Source organism: Miniopterus natalensis, chromosome 5 (genome assembly GCF_054644295.1).
Source record: "Miniopterus natalensis isolate mMinNat1 chromosome 5, mMinNat1.hap1, whole genome shotgun sequence".
Taxonomy (NCBI): Eukaryota; Metazoa; Chordata; class Mammalia; order Chiroptera; family Miniopteridae; genus Miniopterus; species Miniopterus natalensis.
In genome coordinates this window covers 29,034,027-29,052,728 of record NC_142085.1, presented here as the reverse complement: position 1 = coordinate 29,052,728, position 18,702 = coordinate 29,034,027, and the positions used below count along the sequence as shown (strand labels likewise).

The 18,702-nt window shown below is 35.0% G+C and overlaps 1 protein-coding gene across 1 annotated transcript in view; it reads left to right on the top strand.

Annotated features, from left to right (window-relative positions):
- Positions 1-18,702, top strand: part of EYS (EGF-like photoreceptor maintenance factor) — a 1,117,601-nt gene that overhangs the window by 368,589 nt on the left and 730,310 nt on the right. Inside the window, 1 exon segment of the mRNA XM_087817245.1 lies at positions 8,951-9,099. Coding sequence (XP_087673371.1) covers positions 8,951-9,099 — 149 coding nt within the window.

The window sequence follows — 18,702 nt, the reverse complement described above, 5'->3', positions numbered from 1 at the left end:
TAAGTACCAAGGGCTATGTCTATCTGTCTTTATAGAGATCCAAAATCTAGAATCGCTGTTAAAATTTGTATTAAAATATGCTTAAGTTTCCGGTAATCTTCTATTATTTCTATAATTTTCTAGGGCATTTGCACTTTCCAGTCTGGTGAAGTAAATGGGAATATGCTTTGAATCACTACCCCTGCAATGCTCAAGCCTTTCTAGGGCATGGTAAACACTAGAAGTCCCCTAGAAATGCAGAATTGCTTTCAGTTTAAAGTCTGAATGAGTATGAAGGGACATTTCATTGTCTTCCAATTGGGCTTCCCTTTATAAGATCTTATTCCAATGTGGAAATTCGGTTTATTGCTAAGTATACTGACTACACTAAATATTCAGGAACTGTGGGGGAAAGCAAAATAAAACAAGACATAGATTTATGACCAATCTACCAAACTTAAATAATCTTGTATTCTTACTGGTGGAACAGAGTTATTTCAAAGATAATCATAAGTTCAAAGCTAATAACCAATAACTTCTAAAAGGTCTGCATATCTTTCTTTCATTAGTAAAGTCATACTGGTAAATGGCCTCAGATCTCTCTGAGGAGGCTTCAGGAAGGTACATGTAACACATTTGGCTATGTTGCCAGAGTTTACTTCAGTGGCACTTGCTATCCTTCAGTTGAGGTACTGAGCATGAGACATAGCTTAGGTCTGAAGTTCTGTAAGACCTTAAGAATCCTTAGAAAAGCAAGTTAAACTATATTTCTGCCCTGCAGATATAGATAGATAGATAGATAGATAGATAGATAGATAGATAGATAGATAGATAGATAGATAGATGATAGATAGATAGATAGATAGATAGATAGATAGATAGATAGATAGATAGAAGAGAGATAGATAGAGAGATAGATAGAGAGATATATAGATGATATAGATAGATATAGATAGATATAGATAGATCTATATAGATATATAGATATAGATATAGATAGATATAGATAGATCTATATAGATATATAGATATAGATATAGATAGATATATAGATCTATCTATCTATATCTATCTATATCATCTATATCTATTATATCTATATCTATATCATCTATATCTATATCTATATCTATATATAATACACACACACATATATATATGTAAAGTAGCACTATAACAGATTGTCCATATAATTCATTTCTAGTAACCCATCACTGATTCAGTGATTAGCATCTGCCAAAGATACATGTGAATCAATCCATCAATCACCATTCTGTTTCTCTGATTTGCATGGTTATTTGCTCAATTTTTTATCTGATAGGCAAGCACATTCAACAAGCTTTATCTGTGCTTGGATCCCATCATTCTAATTCATATCAGGGAACCCGACTTCACTGCAGCATCCTACATGGTTATGTCCAGCCTATAAAGGACAATCATCATAGAGCTTACAAAGACACTAGTGCCTCCTCCTCACCAATCTTGTGCTTAATATTGGTAACTGGAGTATCCTCTTGGGTGAATGGAGTTTCTTTCTAGGTGAATGGAATGTTCTCTCCTATATTCTCTGAGGATAAAAATGAATGGGTAACTGAGCAGTTTAGGTATAACTGATTCATTCAAACATTTCTGTAACAATGAGCCTATGCATTGCTCCCTCTATTATACACCAAGAAATGCTGGCCCTTTACTTTAACAATCTAAGCTAAAGTTAAGCCCTGTCTTTGATTAGCTAGCATATTTTACACCACACCCGGATGCTCATATTAGCATATTAAATCTTCTCTCTCCATCCATGACAATGTGAGCTCATTTAAGTCTTATGTTTATTCTCCTTTTGTCTGACCAACTTTGTGACAATATAAATTGGTGGGGTTGTACAACTCTTTTAGGATATAGGCTATCTGTTTCCAGTTAAGTGTTCTATCTTTCATCAGCAAAGGTGGAATATAATTCCTTTTATAGGCTAGAACCAGTGAGAAATATTTGGGAGTGACCAGGTAAAACTGGCAACAGTTTATAAGCCTTTTTTTCCCCAGTGGCATTTAGAAGAAGGCTTGTATGCAGAGAAGTACAGATTCCCTAAGACACCTGAGAAGTTTTGGCTCTACTAAAAAGGGAGATTAAAGTGAATACAGATATTTAAATTCCTTAATCATGTTTTTCCTCTGTCTACAGGGGGCATGAACTCCTTTACAATTACTACATGGACTATATTAGTTTGCTGTTGTTGCTTAGCAAAAAACCTGAAAAACTCAGTGGTTAAAGATAGCAATTATTTATTATTATTTTCATATCTATGGTCTCCTGTAGTTTGGCTAATTTATCTAGGTTACATTCATCTAGGGTTCTCTGGCACATGGCTGAGGCAGGAGGAGTGTTTATGTGTCTGTTATGTCAGCCAAAATGTCTCTGTTCCAAATGTCTTTCATCCTTACTTGACTAGCATGGTCTTCTTATGGAGTGGCAGAGGCTTAAGAGATTGAACAGAAGCATGCAAACCTTCTTAAGCCCTAGGCTCTGAAATAGCACCCTTGCTCCTTTACCTATAGATCACTATCCAAAAACAGAATCATGACCAAGCCTGAAAGTGTGGGGCAAATGAGCACTCTTCCCATCATGAAGCTCTGGAAAGGAAAAAAAAGTGGTAAAGAATTAAGATTTTTTTTAAATGTTATCAACTGAACAGAAGATATGATTAGTCAGTGGATAAGGGCCCACAGAGCATATGCACACTGAAGTACAGGGCATTAACTGCCTGGCATTTTCAATTTGCCCTGCATGGACCCCAAGAGATAGCTGAGTCCAAGACTAACATGGAATAAATAGTAGAATGACCTTAAAAGTCTAAATGAAGACTTTTCATATGAATTTCTAATATGGCTTCTGAAGACTGCTTTCCCAAGTTTCAGTGTGAGATCTCAAATTGCTACAGGAGGAAGCCATCCCACATGCCCTGTGCTTAAAAGAGAACCCATGTGGTGTATTCATGAAACAAGAACAATGGATTCATTTACAGAGAGCTGAATTGATTATATGGTTGATATTGACCCTTCAATCTAGCTGATGGCAGCAAAGTGTTTCTCAAACTGAGAAAATCCTAAAAAGCTTGATGGAAAATAACCAGCTATTAATGCTGATTACCCTGACAGCTCAACATGCAGATTGCTGAAGGGTTTTTGTGAATATTAATCTTCAAGCCCTGCTCATGTTAAGAACTCTGCTGCCAATACAATGCACTGACTGAACCATGATTGAAATATAAACTCTTCATGATAAGAAACAGATGTTGGAGGTCTCTGGATATGGCTTTTTACCATCTGATTAATGTTGCACTGCACAGTGCTGGCATCTTTTTTCAGAGGTCTTCCCCAGAGATCAGAAAGGAAGGGAGGAATGAAATTGTCCTAGCCTCTGTTCAGAGACATTCTTTGAAGATGGTGCAATGAACAGGAGATATTTTAAACCCCATGGCGATTTACTTCTGGATTAAAAAATATATGGCAGCCACTTTGGAAGACAGTTGGGCAGTTTCTTACTAAACTTACAATACCATCCAACAATGGTACTGCTTGGTATTTACCCAAATGAGTAGAAACCATGTCCATTCACTCAAAAACCTGTACACAGATGTTTACATCAGCTTTATTTGTAATTTTCAACACTTGGAAATAACCAAGATGCTCATAAGGAAGTGAATAGATAAATTGTGGTATATCCAGGTAATGGAATATTACTCAGCACTGAAAAGAAATGAGCTATCAAGTCATGAAAAGACATGGATACATTTTAAATACATATTACCAAATTAGAGAAACCAATCTTAAAAGGCTTACATATGATATAATTCCAACTATATTATGGAAAAAGCAAAATATCAGAGATAATAAAGAAATCAGTGGTTACCAGCAGTTAGGGGGGAAGGACGGAAAAATAGGGATATTTCAGAAAATATTTAGGGCATTGAAACCCATTCTGTATGCTCTTATAATAGTGGGCATGCATTATATATTTGTCAAAGCCCATAGAATGCACAACACCAAGAGTGAACCCTAATGTAAACTGTGGACTTTGGGTGATAATAAAGTCAGTGTAGGTTCCTTGATTGAAATAAATGTCCTGCTGTGGTGGGGGATGTTGATAGCAGGGAGAAGAGCTATATGGAAACACTGTACTTTCAGCTTAATTTGTCTGTGAACCTTAAACTAATCTAGAAAAGAAAGTCTATTTTGAAAATGCCTTCAACACATCAACTTTTTGTCTTTTCAATCTGTACTTGAGTGGGGCCCAACAAGACCCCTCTGAATTGTGTTTGAGACAATAAGTTGTCAATGATAATTGAGTAGATGATCACAAAAAATATGTGCACTAAGCATTACTGAAATCAGTTTAAGGTTTGGAGGATATAAGAAAACATAAGTAAAGAATATGAACAAGCCATTCAAGGAGGAAGAAATTTAAGTGGTCAGGAAACAAATAATAAGGAAACCTAAAATAAAATGAGATATTATATGTCTTTCCAAGGACCAGTAGAATCTCATCCACTGCTCATGGGATGATAAAGAACTACATTGAGGAAAGTGTTGTAAAGTATATGTGTACATTCACACATGAACATCTTCAAGATGGGTACACAAAGATATGTCTAAGATTATACATATGTGGTATGTCTACAATGGTGAAAATTTAAAAACAATAAAATAATTAACAAAAATATGATATAATAAACAGAAAACTATATATTTTTTACTATGAATAAGCTATACAAATATACACTGCTTAAATGTTTACTGAAATATATGATGAGTGGGAAAAGAAACTATCAGAATAATATATGCAACATATTATTTAGAAAGATATTTTTAAGAAACTGCTAAACTATTTTCCTAAGTGACTACCATTTTGCATTTCCATCAGCAGTGAATGAGAGTTCCTACTGCTTCACATTCTCATGAACATTAGGTACTGTCAGTGTCATGGAAATTTGGCTATTCCAAGAGGTGAGTAATGGTATCTCGTGGTTTTTTTAATTTGCATTTCTCTGATAACACATGGTGTGGAGCATCTTTTCATATGCTTATTTTATATCACTATGTCTTCTTTGTTTAGGTGTCTGTCTGTTAAGGCCCATTTTTAGTTGGGTTGTTTGTTTTATTAAGTTTTAAGAGTTCTTTGTATATTATGCATAATAGTCTTTTATTAGATATATCTTTTGCAAATATTTTCTTCCAGCCTGTGGCTTGTCTTGACATTGTCTGCCACAGGACAGAATTTTTTTTAATTTTAATAAAGTCCAGCTTATCATCTCTTTCTTTCATGGATTATGCCCTTGATGCCATATTGCAAAGATAAAACCAAGGTCAGTTAGATTTTCTCCTTTGTTATCTTCAAAGAGCTTTCTAATTTTCATTTTGCACTATGTTTGAGACCCATTTTGCATTAATTTATATAAAAAAGTGTGAAGTCTATGTCTAAATTCTTTCTTTTTCTTCATGTAGATGTTCAGCTGTTCCAGTACCATTTTGAAGAGACCATCTTCTCTCTATTGAATTGCTTTTGCCCCTTTGTCAAAGCTCAGTTGACAGTATTCATGTGGGTCTATTTCTGGGCTCTCTATTTTGTTCCATTGATCTATTTATCTATTATTTTAATAATAACACGCTGTTTTGATTACTATAGTTTCATGGTAAGTCTTTAGGTCAGGCAGTGTCAGTCTTCTAATTTGTTCTTATTAATATTATATTCCTTTCAACATTGTATTCTGGGTCTTTTTCCTCTACATATAAACTTTAGGATCATTTTGTCAATATCCACAAAATAACTCACTGGGATTCTGCTTGTTATTTCATTGAATCTAGAGATCAAGTTGGGCAGAATTGATATCTTGAAAATATAGTCTTTTTATCCATGAGCATGATGTGTCTCTCTATTTAGTTTTTCTTTTACTTTGTTCACCAGAATTTTGTGGTTTCTTTATATGAGTTGTGTGCAAATATTTTTAGATTTACACCTAATTATTTAATTTAGGAGCTAGTAATAATATTTAATAAAATAATAAAACATATTTTGAAGAATGCATACCATCCTAAGAATAGTGAGCTCCTTTTTGTAAAGAGGAATGGAGAATAGATAATATGCATATATAAAAACAGGTTTCAAATATATTCATTACATACATTTCCTTTTAAAATTCTTTAGCAACCTGGAAAAATATTAAATGTATTAAATATGGATGATAGGTACATGGGTGTTGATTATTCTATTCTCAAAAAGTTACTTTATGTTGTTACAATAAAAGCCATTTACAGTGCATTAAAATGTTTCAAAGGTAAAAAAAAATCTATGAGCAGCTAGAAAATGACTAATTACATTTTTATATCACTTTTGCTTTGTAAGAATGTTTTTTGATTAAATTTTTTTTGTTTATTTTAGCATATTGATATTAACTGTTAGAAATCTTTGAAATAATCAACTCAACAACGATGGTATATTTATTACAAATTAAAATACAGACCTACAGTAAAAATGTTAAAAGCAGTAATTATTACATAATATGCTTCATGATTACATCCATGTTTTTAATATGTTCCATTTACTGTTTTGGTTTTTGAAACTAAGGCCTGCAACAATTAATAATTTATCCTAATGACATCACTTAAAGATGAATGCCTTGATATATGATAGCATTTGGATGTCTACCTCAATTTATTTTCAAAGCCATTGCAAAGCTGGACACTGGAATTGACATTTTCTGACAATTGATAACGTATGTTATCCAATAGAACTAATGTCTTTTTAAGCCACAGTAATCAGTTCACTTAGATCACTGACAACAATATTGATCTGCTAAAAATTTATACCTAAATAGAGAATTCACCAGAAAAATTACAATAACACTGGCTGGTCCATTCAAAGAATATAGAAGAAAACTACTTTTTAAATGTTTGGCTGTTGTTATTATTATAACCAGTTCATTACGAACAAAACTATTGTGACCAATCAGTGTTAGATATTTATGAATTTATCAGTTCTTTACTGTTACAAAGTTGAAAGTGAATAATGTGCATTTAAGTAGATGATAAAAATCTGTACATATTTAAAATAAATTGTTTGCTTAGACACCAGTTATTAATTCAGATGAACTCTGTTCTACTGAACACTTTGCCATAACAGCATTGTTTCAAGTCTATACACATCCATATGCAGTAAAATTATAATAACAACATACAAAGACTGTCTTAAAGGTAATCATTCTCTGGAGCAAATATTTTGGATAAAAATAGTTTACTTTTTATTTTTGCTTGAGGTATACAGAATGTACATCTTAAAGTACAGCATCTTAAAGATGTTGGATAAATGGAAACAAACAAACTGCGCATATCTTAGCATATGCAGTATTCTCTTAGATTAATATTAAATTTGATATTTTTCATGTGCAAATTTTTAAAAAACTAATTATTTTTCATTATATATAAATATGCCTGTATTTGTTAAAAATGAAATATAACAGATAAATTTGATGTCATATTTTAAAACTGATTAATAATTAAAATATATTATCTAAAGGGTTTATTTAACTTCTTTATAAAATTTTAATATAAGAATCTTTATGTTACAAGTATAAAATAGACTGTTCATGTTTTTTGTTTGTTTTTGTTTTTTTTTTAAAAATATATCTTTATTGATTTTAGAGAGAAGAAGGGAGAGGGAGAGAGAGAGATAGAAACATCAATGATGAGAGTCATTGATTGGCTGCCTCCTGGAGGACCACCATCTGGGCAAGTAGATACACACTGACTAGGCATTGAGACAAAGACATAGTCAGTATAATATCTAGAAATAGACTAAAAATAATCTCAGGGCAATTCTACCACATACAGTTATATATATATATATCTGCCACAGCTTAGACTACAGAGGAAAGAAATCAAAGATCAATTGAGACAAGGTCTGAATCAATAAAAAGAAATCCATATAGGACCAAAGAAGCTCTTCCAAGTAAGTCTGGAGGACAAATCTGAACTCAGCAACTCAGGCTCATCAGAGGTCAGTGAATAAGATAAAGATGGGGCAGTTGCACATTAAAGGGGGTTCAGATGAAGTTTCTGGAAACCATTTTCAATGACAAGGTTTTTGCAGGTCACTCCCTCTATTAAGTGTGTGATACTTTGAACCTGATATCTAATTATTGAATTACATCCAATTTATCTCACATCTGCCAATAGTATAGTTAAAAGTTTATACTTAATAATAATAAAGTTAATACAATTACAGAAGTAAGCTCAATAGTATTTATCAAAGTTTCATTAATTATGTATCCAAACACATTCTCTTTTTAAAAATTCTCACATAAAGAATGTTTAAGGGGAAAAATATCTTGAAGTTTGAAAGAATTTATTTAGTGGTTGTGGCTGACAGTTGACCTTCAAGCAGGATCCATGAGGTCTGAGGCTTCTTACCTCCTCCACTGTCCTGTAATGTTCGCTCCACCCACTGTTCCTACACTAGGAGACACTTTAAGGATTGAGAAGTGGCCTTGAGAGAGGGAGGTGTTATTGAGACTATCTGCAATGTACATGTGACTGAATCCTGTAAGGCCTCTATATAAACTTTTAAGACTCTGGTGGGCGAGTATGGAGATCTATTCATCCTGTGGCTGCCCAGGATGTAAGCTCCCTTGCTTACTAAACCCACCACCTACCGATCTGGATGGATCTGCCTCTTTCTTTAGTCTTTTCTTGCCCTCCATATACAGGGGCCAGTTTCAAATTTCATTTGGGGAACCCTTGAGGTTAAGAACCAAAAAAAAAAAAACAAATTGTATTTTCTTCAAAGAAAAAGAATGAAATGGAAACATTATCATTTATTTAAATTTAGCTAGAGATCTAAAATGTATATATACATTACCATTACTTATATAATGAAATGGTTTTTGCTGTTACATGTTATTTCTCATTCTCCCCCTTTTCTCTAGATTTTTATGTAATTGTGAACCTGGGTACCATGGATCTCTCTGTGAACTGGATATGAATAAATGTGAAATCAAACCTTGTCTAGGTGGAGTTCATTGTGTCAACAGAACTGGTGCATATAACTGCCTCTGTGCTCCTGGTCACACAGGTAAACGGCCCTCTACCCTGCCTTTATCAACCTGTTGTTATCTGTAAATCAATGGAAACCTCACACTGCTCTCTAAAACCTGAAATAACCTGTCAAGTGCAAATAGGACAGAAAGACCAAGGAAATTCTTGGTCTCTTATAAAAGAAATGAATAAAAACAAACCAAAAAAAAAAAAAATGCTTTTTCATCTACAATTTGCTAAAGACTAAAAACTATGTGGATTATATATTTCAAAGTGTTTTATATTTTTATGCTTTTTACTATTGAAGTTTTTCTGAAGTATGTTTATGTGGTTATAATACAGAAAATAAATATAAGTGTATGAATAATGTAAGAGAAATAATACTATTATATCCATTACACAATTGTCATTTAAAAAAATATGTTTAGCTCCTTTAGATATACTTATATACTAAAAATCAATCAGGGAGATTTTGTGAATTTGAAGTTATAGCAGAAAAATGTGATTTGGAGTTAGTTGTCCTACTATCAATTATTTTACAACATAAATTCTACCCAAATATAGAAGCAAAAGTCATCAAGGAACTTAAAAAAAGTAGAAAGCATTAGTTAGCTCTCTACTCGGAAAACTGTAAGACACTGAAGAAAGAAACTGAGGAAAATGCAAGTAAGTTGAAACATACATCATGTTCATGGATTAGAAGGATTTACATCATTAAAATGTCCATACCACCCAAAGAAATCTATAGATTCAGTGTAATTTCTATTAAAATACCAATGGCACATTTCAAAGATCTAGAAAAAATATTCCAAAAATTTATATGGAACCAAAAAAGATCCTAAGTAGCTTCAGCAACCTTGAGAAAGAAGAACAAAGTTGGAGTGATCACAAAACCCGATATCAAACTGTATTACAAAGCCACTGTAATCAAAACAGCCTGGTACTGGCATCAGAACAGGCATATAGATCAATGGAACAGAAGAGAGAGCCCAGACATCAACCCACGCCTCTGTGTTCAATTAATATGTGACAAAGGAAGTAAGAGCATACAGTGGAGTAAAGACAGTCTATTTAATAAACGGTGCTGGGAAAATGGGACAGGCACATGCAAAAAATAATAATAAACTGGACCACCAACTTATACCATACACAAGAATAAACTCAAAATGGATAAAATACTTTAATGTAAGTACTGAAACCCTAAAGATCCTGGAAGACAGAGGCAATAAAATCTCAGACATCTCTTGTAGCAATATTTTTGCTGATATATCTGCTAGGGCAAGGGAAACAAAGGAAAAATAAACAAATGGGACTACAGCCCTCTGAAGTTCTGTAGAGAAATTGTATGAAATATAAAAATATAAAAATGTATTGTTTTGATATACCAATATTAATTATGTGGATCCAGCAAGAATATATTAAAATCTCAAATCTCAATGTATTACTATTTGAATTCTACACCACTGGGATCCTTTGGGTTTCTCTTCTAAGGGAAACTGGTTAAGTAAAACTAATATTAGATTGCTCACAGGAATAAAAAACGGTAAACAGAAATGGGATTGGAAAGCAAAACTGATAAAGAACTAAAAATATTTTCCCTGAATAAGTGATTAAAATGGAAGAGCAAGTTTGGTCACCTGAACAAACGACATGCAGGCAGCTTTCCTGCTGGATCTTGATGGCTTCAGAGAAAGTTGCCTTGGTAACAGTTGTTACATGCACAAAAGTCTCAGCTTAAGTTAAAAAAACAAAACAATTTAAAGACTAATATCTATAGATTTTCTTACCTAAATAAGAAACATTGTTCTTACCTAAATAATAAAACAGTGTTCTTTCTAAATGTCATATTGCCCTTCATCTTCTAAATTACTGAGATTTCTTTCGGGGACTTTAGATATTCAGCTGGCAATGCCATTCACATGGTGTCGTTTTGCTACTGCTGCTCACAGTGTTAAAATAAGAAATGACACACTGAGCTCAATGTGACTGCGAAACACATTTTGTAAAATTATTTGATGTAACACACTGTTCCGGCATCTAGAATGTGAAGGACTAACATGTTTTTTTATTTTTTTCACAATCCCTCTGTTTTCCTTGGAAGCTACCGTGCTTAGCATTGTTTCAGAATGTACGATTGAGTTGCCAATTAGACAACCCAGTGGGGAAGTTGAAGGCACAGTTGGCTGTGTGAGATAGTCTGCAATGAAAACCTTAACTTGTGAGTCTTCAGATATACAACCGTAATACTGGCTGGAATATAAAAGGAGTGAATGCAGATAGAATGCAGAAGGACCGAGGACTGAGCCCAGGGGCACTGCCATGTTTAGGGGAACAGGAGAGAGAGAGATCAAGCAAAAGAAGAGAGCGGTCGGTGATACAGGAGGGAAAACAAGGGAAGAGAGAGTTCGGAAAAGCCACGTAAATAATTTCAAATAGAGGGAGTGATCAACAGTGTCAAGTGTTATTATTTGGCTAAGTAAAATAAGGGCTATTAACCACGGGAGCTAGCAATGCAAATGTCATTGGTGACATTGTCAAGAAGCATTGCTGCTGGACTGATGAGTGCAAAGTCTGTTTGAAGGGGATTTAAGAGAGAATGTGAGAATTTAAATTGCTGAGAGTAACTATACACAATTTATTAGAGCAAGGTTTTATGTTTTATGACGGAATCAAGAAATGGGCAGTAATTTGAGGAAGGTGTGAGATTAAAAATAAAAGTTGTGGTTGTTTTTTTATAAATCCATGTGCTCATTACTTTTTTTTTCCAATTTATCTTTATTGTTGAAAGCATTATAAATGTCCTCCTTTTTTTCCATTGACCCCCTCCACCCCTCTCCCACCCCCAACCCCCCTAGGCCTTCACCACACTATTGTCTGTGCCCATGGGCTATGCGTATATATTCTTTGGTTAATCTCTTCCTACCCTCCCTCCCCCCTTGCCTCTGAGATCCCTCAGTCTGTTCCATGCTTCCATGTCTCTGGGTCTATTTTGTTCATCAGTTTGTTTTGTTCATTAGATTCCTCATATGAGTGAGATCATGTGATACTTGTGTTTCTCTGACTGGCTTATTTGGCTTAGCATAATACTCTCCAGGTCCCCCCATGGTAATTCACATGCTTATTAAAGTACTTTGACTACTGTGTGGGGAATGGACTGGAGAGTTTCAATAATAGAGGCAGAGAAACAAACCAGGAGGCTTTGGGACGATGTTCTTCTAATAAGGAGACAGTCAGGGAGCAGGCACCGTGTAATTGCTTAATGGGAAGACCACTTAAGGATTAAGGTTTTCTTGGACTTCCTTTCAACCTCTCAATCTGAATTTATCTGGCCTATTTTCCAAGGAAAATTTAACTTTTGAATTCAGCAAATGATGCTTGGTGTTTGGTTAACTCTATTGTAGTCTTCTCGTATTGAAAGAAAAGAGTTTCCTTCAAAAGGATTTATTGGAAGGTTACAAAAACCCAGCTCACGTGCCGTTGTAAGAGGGTTTTTCACACTTGGTTTGGGGTCTAGTATGAGCTCTCAGATAAGCTTGCTATGCAGTAATTAGAGTAGCCAAAGCGTCTCCGCAGATGCGTATAATCAGTTCTGAGCTGATTTAACCATCATTTTAGGCCACGTGCACCAGAGATTGGCAACTTGCTAACTTCTTCCTGGGAGGGCTGGAGAATTAAATTCCCCTAGTTTTTCTAGAAAGCTATGACTATTAAAAAAAAACACCACAATTATAATCTATTTGTATTTATTTTCTCCTTAATATTGGTATATCTGAGAGAGATCATAACTTTATATGTTATACAGCAGATGATATTAATTGTTGTGAGAAAAAATTATGTAGGAAAAAGATGATAGGGGAGCAGGGTAGGTTAGGAGTTGGGGAGGCAAATTTAAACAGAGAAGTCAGGGAAGACCATGGACAAATTAGTTTAGCTTAAGACTGAGATGCCAATTATATATCTGAACACACGTACCTATGTATATAGATAAAGAGGTAGGTAGAGATACAGAGATACCAAGAACCAAAATTATACTTTACCATCTATAAAGATGAGAATGTTTGCCTAACACAGATATTTATATTTTTATGTAATGGGATCATTAATATAAGAGGTTAAACCAGTAAAGAAGCTTTGATATTCTGTACATTATGTATAATGTATATATAAAGCTGTGAGATCCTCTTACAGGCCTACCCACATTATATAAAAATAACACTGTGTTCTTTCCACCTATTTGGGGGGGATCCTTAATAGCAACTATCACTATATAATTCTATCACTTAATTATTTTTTGTACCTCTACCTACTAGAGTTGGGAGTCTTTCAGGGCAAGATATGTTCTATCATTTGTTCGCTTTTGTATCTCAGTGTCTAGAAAAGTGCCTAGGACATTAAAGGCATTTGTGTATGTGTGTGTGTGTATTTTTTTTTAATGAGAAAGTGTATAACCTTTTAGGTGAATTGATTTCTTAGTAGTACTTGATTATAACTTTTTAACTTTTTACATGTTAATGCACATAACTTCTTGGTATTAAGTGTTCTTTTCATTTCCTTCCCATAATGACATTAAAAGAAACATTTTCGTTTAATGTCAGTACCAATAGGAAATAAAATTCTTACTTTGTAATGTTGATTAATTGAAACTGTGGCAAACCATTCAGAAGTCTTTACCCCCTGTATGCTGAAAATCATAACCCTGCAAATCCGGCTCATTCTGAGTTAAAGGCATATATATGTGAATACATAACAACATTTCTAAATTCAGAAGCAATAAAATTTGACTTGATGTTACAAAGTGAAATAGTTCTACGCAATAAATTAAAAGTGACCTAAAATATAAAATTTAGACCTTTTATATTACTTGTTAACCCATAATAAATCTTTTTAAAAAGATACCAGTAGTCAATTAAGCATAGCAGCCTTATCAATGGTGATTCTTTATATAATATATAATAATCTTGAAGCAGTTAGGATTGTATATCCTGCAAAATAAGATGCTAAAAAATGATTGAGATGATGTACTGCCTATTAAAAGCCTACCAATGATCAGATATTTATAGGTCATTATCCACTTATATTTAGTTTTCTAAGGCAGTGATATTTATATGGCATAAATGAGTCCATCTGATATTTTACAGATTAATTGGACCTAGAGAAATTCTATAAATATAACTGAAATATATTTTTATCCTAACATTAAGAAATACTTTATTATACAAGCAAATTATTAATCAAAATGATGCTGAAGACCAGTGAGTACCAAAAATAATAGTCATAGGGCAGTTCAATTTGAAGGGCACTGAGGTGGTTTTGATTCCTCAGCTTTCAGCCTTCCTTCTTCCCAGGTTCTCACCAGGTGTAAGCCCCCGAAAGACAAGCATGGATCAAACTATCAGGATTATTCATGAAGGCCCAACAACTTCTAAAGTATACAGAGACCAGTTTGAAGAAGATAGCTATAACCCGTGTCCCCATGCGAGAACATTATAATACTGACAATCTCCCCATTAGAAACAGAGATTATGGTACAAACCTGGGGAAGCAATGGGTATGAGAAGCAGAAACAAAGTAAGATGTACTCAGCTGGCTTTTTGTAGAATTTGGGGTCAACTGAATGGTGAAGACCAGAAAGCACATGGAGGGTGGCAGGCCTGCAGGTATATTTCTGAAAGCAGGCCTTGGTACTTCCTGAGGTAAATATAGCAAATCCCTCTGGTACTCAGGTCACATCGTCTTTGCGAATCTCTGATTTCAGCTGCTTTTGAGTGAGTAGCTCTAAGTGCTCTCAGCTCACCTCACAATGAAAGTTTTCTAAGTCAAGCGCTTGCTGAGTCTCTGCTCCATCTCCAGGGTCTCGTTCTACACCACAGAGCCAGTTTAGCCCACATGCATGCACAGCCCAAAATACGGGAAACCAATGCCCTGAAGGCCCCCTCCAAACAATAGGAGATGGAAGACAGTTTATAAATATTCCAATCGCCTTCTCTTCAGGCAGAGAATCCTGCTTATATATTATTTACTTCTTAAAGGGTCACTGTGCAATCAATGGAATGCCTACAACAGTAATCTTTTTTTAAAATTTACCTTTATTGTTGAAAGTATTACAGATGTCCCCCTCTTTCCCCCCATTGACTCCTTTTACCCCACCCCCACCACCCGTCCCCGGCCTTCACCACACTATTGTCTGTGTCCATGGATTATGCATATATGCATATAAATTCTTTGGTTAATTTCTTCCTACCCATCCACTCACCCCTGCCTTCCCTCTGAGAGTCATCAGCCTATTCCATGCTTCTATGTCTTTGGATCTATTTTGTTCATCAGTTTCTTTTGTTTATTACATTCCACATAGAAATGAGATCATGTGGTACTTGTCTTTCTCTGACTGGCTTATTTCACTTAGCATAATACTGTCAAGGTTTCTCCAAGCTGTGTCAAAAGGTAAGAAATTCTTCCTTTTTACAGCTGCATAGTATTCCATGGTGTAAATGTATCACAGCTTTTTATCCACTCATCCACTGATGTGCTCTTGGGCTATTTCCAGATCTTAGCTATTGTAAATTGCACTGCTATGAACATAGGGGTGCATATATACTTTATGATTGGTGTTTTGGGTTTCTTAGGATACATTCTTAGAAGTGGGATCACTGGGTCAAGTAGCAGTTCCATTTTTAATTTTTTGAGGAAACTCCATACTATTTTCCATAGTAGCTGCACCAGTCTACATTCCCACCAGCAGTCTACATTCCCTTTCCTCCACATCCTCACCAACACTTGTCATTTGTTGATTTGTTGATGGTAGCCATTCTGACAGGCGTGAGGTGATACCTCAGTGTCATTTTAATTTGCATTTATCTGATGATTAGTGACTTTGAGCATTTTTTCATATATCTCTTGGCCATCTGTATGTCCACTTTGGAGAAGTGTCTGTTTAGGTCCTTTCCCCATATTATACTTGGATTGTTTGTCTTCCTTTTGTTAAGTTGTATGAGCTCCTTGTATATTTTTTTATATTAATCTCTATCAAATATATCATTGGTAAATATGTTCTCCCACACAGTGGGTTCCCTTTTCATCTTGTTGATGGTTTCTTTTGCTGTGCAGAAGCCTTTTATTTTGGTAGAATTAACATCATTAAAATGTCCATATTACCTGAAAGCAATCTATAGATTCAGTGCAATCCCTGTTAAAATACAAACGGTATATTTCACAGGTCTAGAACAAATATTCCAAAAATTTATATGGAACAAAAATAGACTGTGAATAGCCACAGCAATCTTGAGAAAGAAGAACATAGTTGGAGGGATCACAATACTAGATATCAAACTGTACTACAAAGCAACTATAATCAAAACAGCCTGGTACTGGCACAAGAACAAGCATCTGGATCAATGGAACAGAACAGAGAACTCAGAAATTGACCCAATCCATTACGTTCAATTAATATTTGACAAAGGAGGTAAGAGCATACAATGGAATAAAGACAGTCTCTTCAATAAATAGTGTGTGAAAAATTGGACAGGCACATGCAAATAAAAAAAGTAAAGAAATTATACCACCAGCTTTCACCATACACAAGAATAAACTCAAAATGGATGAAACACTTAAATGTAAGTAATGAAACCATAAAAATCCTAGAAGAAACCGTAGGCAGCAAAATCTCAGACATCTCTTGTAGCAATACGTTTGCCGATACATCCTCTAGCGCAAGGGAAACAAAGGAGAAAATAAACAAATGAGACCACATTAAAAATCACCCCACAAACCAATAATCTTAATAAGGCTTCTTCTAACTTCTAATCATTGTCTGGGTTCATTCTCCCCACTCTTTCTTTCTTACTTTCCGAGATCATCTCCTGAATAAATTGGGTCATCATAACTGGATCTGATTTTAGCAGAATGCAAACTACGACAGTGGGCTTATGTCATGGGAGCAGACATCCAAGGAAGGGGCCCAAAGCCAGGCATGGAGCATATTTCCCACTTTTGGAAGCAAGGAAATTCATGCCATCAGTATGTGAGACATTGCTATTTGAAGAACAGATTTTCCCTTAATTGGCTAGAAAGGGAAAGAAGGAGAACTCGATGTGCTTACGCCAGTCATGCCCCTTATGGTAAGTGAATCTGAACTTAATTCTCCTGTGGAAACTGGAGAGCAGGCCATCACCCCACAGCCATCTAAAATGAAATGTGCTACCTATGAGAGAAAAAAATATCTATACTGTTGAGACTTAAGAATTCTTCTACTTTGTCAATGACGGTGAATGGAATCTGAAGAAATCAATGGTTTTCATTTTTAAAATAGTGCCTTCCCACACTGTCTGTTTAACTGAAATTTGCTGTGGTTCTGTACAATATAGCCAGATTTAAAGAAACACTGAAGGCCTTTTAAAATCAAAGTATTGAAGCACTACCAGAACAGTTAATTCTAGCTTTTAATCAGAGAAGTAAATAGAGATATAACTCATTAGAAAGCAAAGCTCTTTGGAGACATCTGTGATTTGGAATCTTGACTCCAATAACTGCAATGCACAGAGAAGAAAAATGTGTCTCCTATGTTTTGAAAGGATTTTTTTCCTCAATCTCACTGCTGTGTTGTAGCTCCTAGTCTCCCTCTCTGAGACATTCTTTTACCTTGTTTTCTTGTCTCCAGTATCTTTTTCTCTAAGTCTTTTTCATAACAGTTCTCAGCGTCATCTGACTAAAACACAGTCTAATTATGTGTAACAGCTTTATCAAGGCACATTGAGCAAGTGTGAGCTGCTGTCTTCAAGTTCCAGCAATTCTTCCAGATCCCTCACTGAGATCCTGCGAGGTTCCAACTTGTTTAGAAGTTGGAAAAAGCACAGAGAACAGTTTAGACTCCCTGACTTCATGCTGTTTATGTTCTGGTGAGACCCTGAGAGAACTCAAGCTATCCTGCATTTATGCACACAGTCTAATCTTGACAATGGCTGGAACTCTGCCTTTTAGTTGACTTAACAGGGGGTGAAATTAAGGAAATATGAGATATTTTCTCTTCTCTAAACACAGGTGAGCCAAGTACTTTTCCCCAGAGGCAGAGGATCCAGAAGAAATCTCCTCTGCACTTCTACCACCTCCTGCAGAGGTTATGCTCAGAGACTTTGTGCTAAATCCCATATCCTAAACAAGACACCCCCAATTAGCCAATTATTCTACCTTCAGAAGATGTGTGTTTTGACTCTTTACACCATGGCCTTCCAGCGTTTCATTAGTATGCACCTTGCTAAGTGTGAGCCATAGGCTGAATCGACTTCTGCTTGACTGGGCATTGAGATTCGTATAGATAAGATAGTTATATAAAATTAGAACAGGCCATGGCAGTCTTCATGCCTGCTTTTTATGAAAATTTAGAAGACCTGGAAACACTATAAAGATCTTTTTATTTTGGAAGCAATAGGCTGGCTCTGGGGAGTGTTTGCTTGATTAAGATGGGGTATACACTCTGCATTTTACCTGAGTTGTCAGCATGTTATTCATGCAATTTACCTGACAACTACAGGCCCTGATTTGCCACCACCAATTTTCCAGTAAACTGTAAAAGCTAGATTCCTCATCCTCAATACCTCCACCCCCTTCATTTACTGTCCTGGTCCAGAATTTTCCCTGTTCCCCCGTG